Here is a 13,308-nt window from a genome sequence, read left to right as displayed (position 1 = left end):
AAGGTGATGGGGTCTGGGGCTTCAAAGGGGGAAGGCCACTCATAGGCAGGTGGGAAGAGGGAATGTTTGGTATGCAGAGGTTGCCCTGCTGTGCAGATAAGCCTCCCAGGTGAACAGTTCTCTCTGATAAGAGCGCTCTTCCTGGTTTAAACCCTCTTGCTAATGTAAGTTTCCCTTACAAAAGGGTAGCATCTACTCTGTTTTCAGAACTCCTATGTCTTCAGTTTCTTGGAAATAATCCTCCTGCCTAAGAAGCATATTTTGAGGTGGCGTAGTCTGCCACCGTTCAGCAGTAAAGAGTCAGGATGTTGTTTTAATTACAGAGAAACAAGCAGTTGAGGTGGTAGGCTGGGGAGAATGTGAGAATGGGTTTTAAAAGGAGAATGAGTCTTCCAAGCAGAGACCAGTTAATAGACTGTTAGAGTAGTCTAAGAAAGAGGAGATTCTAGCCTAGACTAGGATGATGTTAAAAGATAAACTCAGGCATATTAAACACTTTGAGTTTATTTGAGCAAAAATCTATTTCATTTGGGCAACGCCAAATCAGAAATTGTTAGAAGTGTTTCACCAACAGGAGCTTCGGAAAGACTTCTATAGAGAAAAGGTAGAAGTAAAGCAAGGACATTGGTGATTGGCTACAGCTAAAAGCCTAGTTGGCTGTGATTGGTTGTCCTTCGGTTTCCATTGCCTAACCTTGAGGAGGGCTTAGATTTTGGTTTGCCCATGTAGGCACCACAGCATTAGAGCCACTCAGTGTAATGGTCTCCTTGTTTAATTAATTTAACTTTGGTAATATCGAAGACAAGGGCAGTGGACAGATTTGGGGTATATTTTGGAAGTAGATTCAACAGGATGAGGTATGATGGATTGGATGTGGTGTGAGTGAAGGAAAGAGGAATTAGGAGTAAGTTCTGTGTTCTTGCTTTCAGCAATTCTACAGATGCTAGTAGTGCTTTTTAGTGAGATGACGAATGCTAGAGTGGAGCAAGCAAGTTTTAGGAGTGGAGTTTTGGATAGGAATGTAACTGTGAGGTAGACGATTGGATATATAAGTCTTGAGCTCAGGGGAGAAGTCAGGGCTGGAGTTGTATTTAAGCTGTCAGACTGGATAAGATCACCTGAGGAGAGCACAGCAAACACCCAAGGCACTGGTCCAAGAGCGGGATGTCAAGGAAGCCGAGAGGAGGTATTCCAGAAAGAGGAGTGATTGGCTGTCACATGCTACTGAGAGAATGAGTGAAAGGGACAGAAAATTGGCCATCGCATTTGGTTACCCTGATGGAAGCTTTCAGTAAGTGGCGGGGACAGAAGCACAATTGACAGGAGTTGAAGACAAAAGGAGCCAACGAAGCAGAGCCTGTGTGGGCCATTCTTTTAGGAAGTTTTGACTGGGCAACAGAGAGGAGCTGGAGGGGAATAGTAGATGGGCAGTAGTCAAGCATATTTATTTGCTGATGGGAATAACTCACTGGTGACAGAGAAGTTGATAATGTGCCACGGAGGCGGTAATGGCTGGACTCAAGTCCTTGCAAAGGTGAGAGGGAGTGTAATCCTGAATACTAGTGGAGAAACTGGCCTTAAGAGAAGGGGTTGTTCATCTTCTTTGATAGGCGAGTAGGTAGAAACCATGGGCAGGTGCTCATATATACATCTGATGGTGGGAAGATGAGCGCGCTTTCCTCTGATTGCTCCAGGATAGCAACTTGCCTTGCTGTGGATTGCAGCAGCCCTAGAATATCTCCAGAGGAGTTTATGGTTTACGGTTTCCTTGCTCTTTCTCTTGTTTAGGGCTGGATTTGAAGCACATCAGAAATGGTCTTGCCTCGAGTTTTTTTTCCATTAAGCTTTGTGTGATTCCTCACAAATGGAATTAATCTGTTTTTCTCATGTTCCCAGACATATTTTTTCCTACTTGGCATGTTATATAATTGGACCTCTTCTGTCTTAAATTATAATTAGTTTTGCTGTGTTTTCCAGAATTAAGTTATGATTTCCCTCAGGGAAAAGCAACTCTCTTTCCTTCGTCTCTCTTCTTCCTGTCCTTCCTTCCTCTTTCCTTCCTTCTAGATTTTATGTAGTATGGCCTCCACCTCTAACCTTTACTTGTCTGAGTTTCCATACTCCTCTGCAAGCTTCTTGAAGCCAGGGGACTTTATCCGTTCTTTCAGTTATTAATATCATCTAGCCTAGATGAATGCAGCCAAGCTAAAGTTTATTGAAGAATGCTGTAAAGGTAAAATAATGATCTGTGTTATAGTCTGATATTTCTTGGAACATACTATTGAATGAAAAATAAAAAGGTTTAAAAAAACAGAGAATCCAGAAAAGATAATTTTTTTAAATCTTTTTAAAAAAGTTTGGATATTTTATCATGAAGAGGAAAGATTAAGTTGAAGTTTGAGTAGAATAGTGGTTTTCAGTTATTTGGAGAGGTTTTTTTTTTAATTCTTTTTTTAATGCTCACGATTATTTCTTCATGGTATTGCAAAAGAGCAAATTAAGTTTTATTATTTTGACAGTATTCACAAGACTGGCTTGACTTTAGGAGTAGTACAAGCTACAGTAGGCCACTAAAAGAAATTATGGAATTTCATTACTGGAAATTTTAGAAAACTGCCTCTTTCAGGAAAAAACAATCTTTCTCATGTGTGTCGTCTTTACTCTCATGCTGCTACCACACTCAGAGCACTTCTGACGCCAGACGTGTGGGGGTTTTCCTCACACCAAGCAATTCTGCACCACCAGGTGGATGTCCTACAATTTAACTCGATTGTGACACTACCTACCCAGAGACAGCTTCAGATCCTGCAGGTTGAGGGCTCAGTTCACGAGTCTGCCACACCCTTCACTTGCCTGTTGCAAGTCCAGGCTGTAAGTCAGAGCTTTGCCCCCCGCCCCCAATTCTCAGGTTTGATTAATCACTACAGCAGCTCACAGACCTCAGGAACACAGTTTACCCAACTGTTCACCAGTTTACTCTAAAAGGATATGAGAAAGGATACAGATGAGCATCTCGATGAAAGAGGTACATAGGACAGGCACGTGGGAAGAGGTCTGTGGCTGCTCTGCCCTCTCTAGGCGCCCCACTCTCCCGGCAACCTGGAAGCCCTTCAAACCCCATACTACTGGGACTTTTATGGAGGCTTCATCAGGCAGGCATGATCAGTTACTAATTCCACTTCTATCCCCTCTCTGGAAAATGGGGGATGGCACTGAAAATTCCAAGCTTCTAATCATTTCTTGGATTTTCTGGTGAGCAGCACCTATCCAGGAGCCCAACAGGAGTCACTTCATTAGAACAAAAGACATTCCTATCACCCAGGAAATTAAAATAATTCTACTTGAGGTGAATGTAGCATATAATCTAAGGTCAGCTAAAATGATTAGACTTATAGGTATATGGAAGTGTGTGTCTTATCTCTTCCAATGGTTTTAAAATTTAATCGATCACTAAAAGATAAACTAATTGTTAGTTTGTTTAGTTTTGCGCATTCAATTTTAGGTTAGGGCAATGACGTTTTTAACATGAAAATTAACCCCCTCTTAGAGAATTAGTATTTCCATATTTTACAAGCTGCTTATACCCTGAAAGAGTAGGCAAAACAGTTTTGTTGATTAGCTTGGCAGAAGTTCTAGGTGATTTTTTTTTTTCTTTTCCTCTATTATGAATTTCATTAAATTTTTGTGCTTTCAGTTTTCCCCAGCATGGAGATATTAAACTGACTTTGGCAGACTGTGGTTTTGCATGAAGCAAGCAGAAAAGTGTGTTGTGAAAAGACGGTAGATTGTTGTAGGGTAGACGATCTTAGCCAACCTTTCTGTTGTTGTAAAATTATTAAGCAATTCTTTTCCACAGCATATATTTCAAAAATAGATATTGCTTCACTCTATTTAATAGTCATTATTATTTTTCTTCCTCTAAATGAAAGAGTGAATATGTGTAAGCTAGCTTTGAAAATATTGAGTTCAAATTTCAAGTCACTAGAACAATTAACAAATCACCTTAGAAATTGTTATCTGCCCTCTTATGTTGCCACTCATCACTTCATGGACATTTAATAGTCTCTAAAGAAATATGTCAAGAAAGAGCAGAATTATAAAAATACTTAAGAACATGTAATTGTAGATTACAGTTTTTTTTAAAAAACAGCATTTTATTTAAAAAGAATGACAAGACTTTGTTTGGGCAGAGGCATTTAAGTATCCTATTCTAGCTTTCCTGGTATTCTTTTTTGTTCTAGCACAAGTAAATTTCTGAAGAGGAAGACTGAAAAGCATTGTGTGTGTGTGTGTGTGTGTGTGTGTGTCTGTCTGTCTGTCTGTCTGTCTCTGTGTCTCTCTCCAGCATATACCTGTTCTTTTACACCAGATTTCAAAATGTCTTGTTAGACTTGTAGGATAAAAATTTTCAAGAACACAGAAGTAAAACTGAAAAATGATTCTAAAAAGAGAAGTGGATTAAATAGTTAAGTGATAAATATATCATTCTGTATATAGTACTTCCATTTAAAAGTATAGCACTCTGAAAAGTATACTGTATCATCATCCTATATTACATTTCCTAATTACCCTTACTTCCGGTGATGTTAATAGAAACTAATACTTATAGCACTTTATTTGTATAACACGCTATGATTTCCCTTTGCCAACATACTCTATTTAGTGTATTTCTTATTTAATATGTTATTCAGTGCTTTATGGTAAGCGTTAATACCAGTTCATCTTTCTTGCTCCCCCAGCACTTTCCCATTGAAGCATACCTACTATTTTTATTATCTCCATTTAAAGATAGAAAATGAAGCTCAACCATGTTAGCTGGGTTCATTGTTACTTTAGGTATTGTATTATTATAAATAATCAACTAATTTTGCTCAGTGTTTAATAATAGCTCCTGATAGAATTTTTAAAGCTGGATAGTTTTTTAAGCCCTGATGTGGCATTTGACCCCATCTAATTACTTTGAAAAATATTTTTATTTTTGATAAGGTGATATAACAATTCAGGAACTTTAGAACTATATTATGATATGGTCTTAGTTAATTGACTTTTTCACCAAATATGTAAAAGCTCTTTGCTTTAAGAGAAAAACCTAATCTAACATATACCAGGTACTATCACTGTTTGAAAGAAGTATTTACAAACATTATATAAATAACGAGTCAGATAAAGGGCATGTAACCACTACCCACTACTACTTATACAGAACATCAAAAGGAAATTTTTAAATACTAATACAGTGGAAGTCCTCCATGTGGTTTTGATTATTTTAAAAAAAGAGAGGAAAAAAGAAAGGAGCTATTTTATTTTCATATACTGATATTTGCATACCATAAACTTTCATTTAACACTTTGTTAATTCATGGATTACTTTTTTACAGTAAATTAGAAATTCAAACTTTCACATTTTTCAAAATTAGATCATTTTATCATAATTTTTGAAAGTGATAAAAATAGATATAATGACTGATTAATAATGAAGAGACTAGATCATTGCTGAAATCAAGTCTAAGTTACAAGGTTAATTTACTAAACGTTTAAAACTCTTTTTGTGAACTGTCCTTTATTTTCCCACAATAGCTGTACTTAGAAAGTTGCACTTGTTAGGCATTTTGTTCCTGTGAGACACTTGTACTCAAACACTCATAGTAAGGTTTTGTGTTATAGAACATTGTATTAACTTACAGAAATTTTACTTGATCATTATTTTAATGCTGTTTATAAAAAGTGTCTTAAGAAGATGCAGTGGAAACTATTTCACTTGGCAAGTTAGGTTACAGCTGTATTATCTGTGTCACCATGATGTATATAAACATGAATATTACAGGTGTTTTCTGTGCAGTCTCTGAAAAGGAAGTACCTGCTGTTTCACAAAATGCTAGAGAATTGTCAGTGTGAAACATTGTAACTTTCTTAATTGAACACAGTCAAGATGTCACTTTTATTTTTGCATTTTTCTGCACAACTTTTAAGACCACTCTAAGTTATTAATAAGGTCAATTCCATGATGAGCAAACTTGTTTTATTAGAAAGGTAGATTTACTTTCCTATAGTTACACTTTCATTACCACCGTGTTCTTTCCTTGATAAAAACTGTGAAGTTTGTAAACTTTAAAAACGAAGCATATAAATCATTACCACTCCTTTTGACCTACCATGTATCCTGGTTTACATCGTAAGCAAATATTTCTCATGCAGTTTTTGCATCAGTAACCCAGGAAATTACGCTTTAGTTTCTGATTTGCCTTTCCTATTACAGGTCAACAAAAATCTCTCGTTTCCTTCAACGTCAGCCTCCTCACAACAGTCTAAGTTAAAACAGCCCAACGTGCTGGCCGCCCATCAGATCCTGCGCCAGTTTGGTTTCCCTGAGACTGGTGAGCCCCCTCTTACTCTGACTCTTCTTTTAAATGTTTAGTGCTGCTCTTTCAATGGATATCGTTTATTTCTCTTCAGAAATAAGGATCATAGCATTGTAATGGTCAGTTTGCACGCTCGATGAGTCATATTCCAGCATCGTTTCTTTCTTTGAAAATCACTACCATTATTTCAAAAGCACATTTGAATTTGGTGACTTTAGTAGTAGTTACTCTCAACATCTATTCTATTGAGCAAAACACATGAGTTTTAAACATGTATAATATTAAGTCTGATTCAGTTTCCCTTGGATAAGGGGACCATAGTTTATGGATAATCCCATTTTATAATTCATTTCGAGGAAAGCCAAGGTAAAGTGCATTTTGGCAGAAACAGGACGCAGCCTGCCTGTGATATCATATTTCTTCAAAGTTGGTAAATTAATAAAATATGCAGAGAAGCTAGTTACAAAAATCTACACGAATCACTGAGTTGAAACAAATTATAGAATTGCAAATTTTTAGAATAATGTTTTAAATTAATTTGAATAAGGTTTTCAAAGGATATCAAAGAAAAAGCATCTAGGTGAGAAATGTGTATTTTTGGTATGAAAGACAACTATTTCTGTTCATTAGCTATATGTTTTAGACAGTATTTTTTCTATTATTGAATTCTTTTAGAAAGATGAGACAGCTAAGAATGGCAAAACAAGTATCTTTGACAAAAGGATTATAAGAAGAAGACACTTGAGCTTGAAAAGATCAATGTAATTTATTTAGAAATTTGGGGGCAGTATTTTCTACTTTGAAAGTATTTAGAGTTCACATATGCAAGTTATTTTAATGTTGCTGTGTAAGTTACATATTGCAGTGGGAAGACACGTGGATCAAGAACTCCTATGTTCAGTCCTGGCCGTGCCCTTTATTATCCTTATTACCTGTGAACCTTAGAATCTTCATTTGAAAACTAGAAATCATGTTTGCATTATATATTGTTGAAGTTCAAATCACATCGCACATATGAAGCACTTTGCAAGCTTAAGGTACTAAATGAATATGAGATACTTACATTGTAAACATGATGAGTATGTGTATGCTAGCTTTGAAAATACTTTGAGTTCTAATTTCAAATCACTATAATAATTAAGTTATCCCAAACCTTAGAAATTTTAAATTTCTAGTGTTCTAGATATCTTCCAGAAGTTGGAGCAATAGTGTGGATCATTCTTACGTACAGTGGAGGGCATGCAACATGCTACCCCTTAGACTCATTCTCTGCACCCTAACTAGATGCTTGGTTTGCCTTTAGACCATGTCAGTTTAATGCCTGGGGGGAGGCGGGGAAGCTGTCTTCACCACTTGATCCCTGTCATCTCTCTGCTGATGTCTAAAATTCTTCTGGGAACATATCTTTCATTCCACACTTCAGGATTAAAGGCATAGAACATAAATGTCTGGTTGAGTTAATACATTGATTAAAATTCATTCGAGTCGTGTTTTAAGTTTACCAGCCTACAAGGTGTAGATAACAGATACAAAGTTCTTCCTTTTCTGTAAAGGGAAAGAGCAGAGAGGACAGATAGGAAGTGCTTTAGAATGGAAGAGTGATTACCACTGAGACAGATAAAGCATAAAGATAAAGACTAAAAGGAAAGCCGAATGTGAGAAAGGCAAGGTCTGCAGACCTCACAGTTAAGCTTGGGACAGGCTCCATTTACCCTCACTTTTCCGTGGCCTTGAGTGAGGCTCTCAGATGTGCACTCACTATCCGAGAAGCATTCCCACTAAGCCGTATGCTACGTGGTAATGCTGCTTCACTTGATTATGTTTTAGTTATTAATATGCCTGACCTCATTTTAAGGCATATCCTTCCTATAAAATTATATTGGGATATTGCTGTGTAGAAAAATTATAAAAGCAGAGTATGTAGTCCATTGCAAAATGGCCAAATTAATCCATTTTATTAAGAAGTCAATCTTTGTGGGGAAGAAATCCTGCACCAGAAAACAGGTGAACTAGCTTCTACATCTGGCTCTATTTCTAAATGACTGTAGGATCTCGAGCAGTTTCTTCAGGCATCAGTTTTCTCGTCCCTGCTGGTAATGGAGGGCTCTGGATCTGGCCAGTTTCTGTCTTAAAAATTCTGGGATTCTATTCAATATTCAAACCAGTTTTAAAAGGAGATAAATAGTTAAGTGTTCCTGACTATACAAATAGTTTATTAGAATCTGAAATACAGGACTATGGTAACAAATAATGTAGATAGGATGTTTAGAAATAAAAGTCTTACTGCAAACCTATCTTAATATCCAAGTCATGTCTGTAGCTGGTGGCCTGGTACAGTGTAAAAGGCTCTTTACACAGAGCTGGTCAGTATGGGCCCTCCAGCCCTCACACTAGAGGCTTACGAGCACAGGCTGGTTTTGATGTAAATGGTGCGTGAGTTCATCTGCTGGAAGGCTGGGCTCCAAAGTGGATTTATGGTCTGCTGTCACTTCTGTCGACTTTATTCAGGGAGAGTTCTAGGTAATGGAGACTGCTAGAAAAGAAGATCTCTCTTCTTTGGTTTGTACTCTTCAGAGTTTCTGGAACAACCTTTATTCATTCAAAATCACTTTGAGTGGCTACTTTGTTAAGGCCCTCTCCTAAGGATATAGACTAAATATTACAGTCTGCGCCCTCGAGGAACTTACAGTCTGGCTGTGGAGACAAGTGAGCATGCAACAAATTATGTCAGAGTGTGATAGATTCCAAAGTCACAGCATGAACCAAGGATCCCTGGAATAAAGAGGGGAATAAAGAGGTTTCTCAGACTTTACATGTCCCAGCAGAACTCTCGCCCCCAAACCCTTCCCTCCACTTGGACTTCCCTGCCACACACAGGTCTGCCCAGGCCCAGCGCTCCCAGCACCTTAGCCCAGTTGTTAGGTAAAACTAGGAGCTGTCTTGATTCCTCTGCCTCCCTCCACTCCCTGTACTTCCCTGCCTAAAGCTCTTACCTGGCTTTCTGTCACAATTAGAAGGAGTTGCAGAGCCCATGCCCTGTCTTGTAAAGCCCTCCGTGACGTTGCTTCTGTCTTTGTCACTGGTCACATCTGCAGGCAGAGGCCGAGCCGTGGAGCAGATAGCCAAACGTACCATTGAAGAGAGCTTGACTTGGCTGGAGGGCGGTTTGAATCTCAGTTTAGGTGATGGAAATGGTGAGATGGGTATGTTTAGAAGACCTGAATCTGCAAAGGTAGATTGGGGTCAAACTGTGTCCTACTAAGCAAGTCACATTTTATTCTCTGGATAAAATAGAGCTAGCCAAAGGTATGAGTATGAAAGAGATAGGATAAAATGTGTTTTTAAAAACTGCAGCTGATGTCTGAGCAAGGGGTGGGTTACGGGAAAAGCTGGATGCAACTCTTTAGATACTCACTTTAGGGCCTGTTCACTGGGCTGTGACTCCAGGTTCTTAATTACAAAATAATAAAGCAGCTAATCCTATTAAAATTAAAACTATAAATCTTCCCTGAGTAATTTGTATAAGAAAGAAAACTGCAGTTTTACTTATCCATTATACCTTAATAGAGCTGGAAAAAAATTTTAATTTTAACATTTTAGCTTAAATTGTAGGTTGTAGCTCATAATGTTGCATCTCAAAACTTTCCATATTTCTTTAGTATGTTGAAGAAAATCTATTAAACAATAACAGCAACTTCTGTTTGTCTAAAAATTTATTTATATATATCCTCATGTAATCCTCAGTGAGACTCTGAGAAGTAGGATAAACATGAAAATCATAGGGAGTGAAATCTTTCTAGAGTTTTCTACGCCTTTGAAACTCTCGCTCTTTCGTCCCTTCACAGCGACACTGAGCAGCAGAGAGCTGGCTTGTTGGAGTTCACGTAGCCAGTGGCAGTTGTGTCACTCCCAGCTCAGGCCTTCCCATCCTTCCACACCCAACTGCCTGTTCCTCGAGGAGGGCACAGTGCAGGGGTGGAGAGATGCCTGCTCGAGACGCTGGCAAGGCTGTGCTGCAGCCGCTCATCATCCCTGCCCCTTGTCCTCCCATTCTGCCCGGCGGTCCTCTGGCTGTGGGCTGTCTTTTCTTACCAGCTATAGAGGCCTGTGACATACTGCGGAGAAATAACCTGAACAGGACTATTTGGAACAGATTTAGTTGTTAAAACTGAGGTGTCAAGGGGGTATTTTCTGAGGATTAATGAACTTACATTTTTCTTTGACCTTTAAATATAATTCTGTGTTTACTGGTTATTAGATTTTTTAAGGTCTGGTTTCAGTGAAACTGTGGTCTTTAGTCTCAAAAAAAGTCACATCTAGAGATTCTCTACAGAGAAATTGTGTTCTGTGATAGTTTGTCTGAATCCCAGATCCATTCAACATCTCAAGAGTCCCTATTACAGAGTAGATTTTAACATGTGGACTGCTCAGTAAGAAATAAAGGCAGCCACTGTGATGGGGTCGGAATGAGCAGGAGTGCTGGTTCTGTTGGCAGTGGGGTAGTCATGTCATCTTTGCACGTTTGTGTTTGAAGGACAGCATGTTTCATTTTCATGTACTTAGTATATCTTGTCACAGCATTGTGCTAAATTTAATTCATATTCATTGATAAGTAGAGTCATACAAAATAAAATGATTCATTTTCTTATTATAACTTTATTAATGTAATCTTTATGTCATCTTTTGTTTTTGTTTTTTTGGTGAGGAAGATTGGCCCAGAGCTAACACCTGTTACCAGTCTTCCTCTTTTTGCTTGAGGAAGATGCACCCTCAGCTAACATCTGTGCCAGTCTTCCTCTGTTGTGTATGTGGAACTCTGCGACCCCATGGCCTTGTGAGTGGTATGTAGGTCTGTGCCCGGGATCTGAACCCACAAACCCCAGGCCACCGAAGCAGAGCACGCAAACTCAACCACTAAGCCACCAAACCAGTCCCTTTATCATCTTTTTTCATTGTAGACTTGGAGTTTGATGTGGGAGAGTGATATCATTTTTAAAAATAATCAATAGCTTCTGTGTTCTCCATATTTTGTTTGCACTCTCCATTAAACCATATAAATATATATTAAACTTGATGGCCAACCATTTAATCTAACTTTTTAGTATATCCTAAACAATCAAGATATTTGATTTAAACAAAATCGTAAAATTATTCAGATGACTTCAGTATTGGTTAAGAAATCTGTCAGGTTAGCTGTTGTCCTTCTACATGTTGAATGATATTTGAAGGACTGTATTTTTCCACTTATTTTGCATGTCTTTGGCAAGTATACACTTATTCCCTTGACCAGCTCTTAAAATTAGGAACTATTTTCCCAGTTAAATTTTATTTTTATTGTTTTCAAGGTTTCAGTATTTCGTAAGGTTTTAATTTTTGATAGAAATGCAAAACTTTTTAAATAATACAGCAAATCTAAAATGAATCCTCAGTTGTAATTTCACAGAGATTTTGTGATATCCTTATATAACTCATTGTACAAGGTAGATTACATCTAAGCCGGAAACATGATGATTCTTGTATTTCAAAGGAAGGAAAAGAAAACATTTTGGCAAAAATTAGGAATTAGAATGACTCTCAGTAAACACAGCTGATGGTAAAGGGGGTTTCCGTTTTGAGGAAGGTAAAATGAGCTTCAAAGAACTTTCTCATACTATCAGAATTGGCAGTTTTCTGTTAGTATTACTTAATGAGCTTTAAACTATTAATTGAAAAAGAATGTTTTATTGTATTCTGATTTTAAACCTCCAGAGTTCTGAGATTTTGGGTGGTGGAATGGGTGAAAGGAATTAGTTCACTAGCAAGGATAATCTGCAGAATCAACTGATTTTCTGTAGACAGATGTCCTTAAGTGAGCTTTATGGTACTAAAAAGAATAAAAAATGTTTTTATTATGCAGTTTTTAAAAACAACTTGTTTTTCAGAACAGCCACCTTTCTGAACTCAGCACATGTGCATTATGGTGGAAAAAGCATGGGTCCTGGGTCCGGAGGCCAGGAGCGCTGGCCAAACCCTAACTGCCTCTCCCTGCCCTTGTCTCGGTAGCTGACCTTTCACAGGATCGTGTCCCTGTCTTCTCCTTCATGTGAATTTCCTTCTTCATAGAATTGTGAGGATCAGAAAAATATTTTTAATAACTTTGAAATCCATAAGATACTGTGAGAATAAACAACGTGAAATTTTATGGGAGTTTCTTTTGATATTTTTTTTTTAAGTTTGAAATGAAAGGCAGTTTGTGTTGTGGCCAAAGGAAGGGAGGAAATCTTATTTTGAGATGTGATTTAATAAAATATGTTAAGTGATGATTATAGAAAAAAGAACATATCAGAGAGACAAATAATGGATATAGAATTTTGAGAAGCATTCACAAAAGTCATTAAGATGAGGTAATTTTAAGAGGAAAGTGTTCAAACAAGCATCTCAAACTTAATCCGTTAGAACTCACTTAACTTTGCACACTTTGGCTTTCCGCGTAAGTACCAGTCAACACAGAACCCCAGGGGTGGCCCTGTTTTCATGTTTGGATTTTTCTGGATGCTGAACAAAAGACCTTGATCATGTGGGTTTTTTCCTGTCCACATCACTATTTTACATTTCCCTTCCACAAAGACTGAGATTTCATTTGTTAGATTTTTTCTTGTTCATAACCGCATTCTCTAAAATTAATGTTTTATTGGTACATTAAAGGTATAGGGTGCCGTTTTAGTAACCAATATCAGTATTTTACTAAGTAAGTCTCCAGTGATCTGAGTTAATCCACTTGTTAAAGATTAAAACTTATCCCCACTTGTAATGAAAGCCCCTATATTTCCTGAGTAAAAAATGTCATTTGAAGTAGTATAATGTTTCTAACCATGTTCATAACTTAAAGTATATTATATGTATTGTTTCCTAATTTTTATCAACTGTAGTAAATATTAATATGCTTAATGAATGATTCTTCGTGCAAAGG

At 37.5% G+C, this 13,308-nt stretch overlaps 1 protein-coding gene across 48 annotated transcripts in view; it reads left to right on the top strand.

Moving 5' to 3' along the window:
* The window catches only part of AHI1 (Abelson helper integration site 1), a 180,260-nt gene that overhangs the window by 76,775 nt on the left and 90,177 nt on the right, over positions 1-13,308 (top strand). For all 48 annotated transcript variants that reach the window (XR_011422259.1, XR_011422261.1, XR_011422260.1 and 45 more), the window contains one exon: positions 6,257-6,374. Coding sequence is in view for 39 of the 48 variants with exons in the window: in XM_070223948.1 (XP_070080049.1) it covers positions 6,257-6,374 (118 nt within the window). In the remaining 9 variants the exon portion in view is untranslated. The remainder of the gene's footprint in view (positions 1-6,256; positions 6,375-13,308) is intronic.

This window comes from Equus caballus, chromosome 10 (genome assembly GCF_041296265.1).
Source record: "Equus caballus isolate H_3958 breed thoroughbred chromosome 10, TB-T2T, whole genome shotgun sequence".
Taxonomy (NCBI): domain Eukaryota; kingdom Metazoa; phylum Chordata; class Mammalia; order Perissodactyla; family Equidae; genus Equus; species Equus caballus.
Note: the sequence above shows the minus strand (reverse complement) of the source record. Positions and strands in the feature narration are given on the sequence as shown.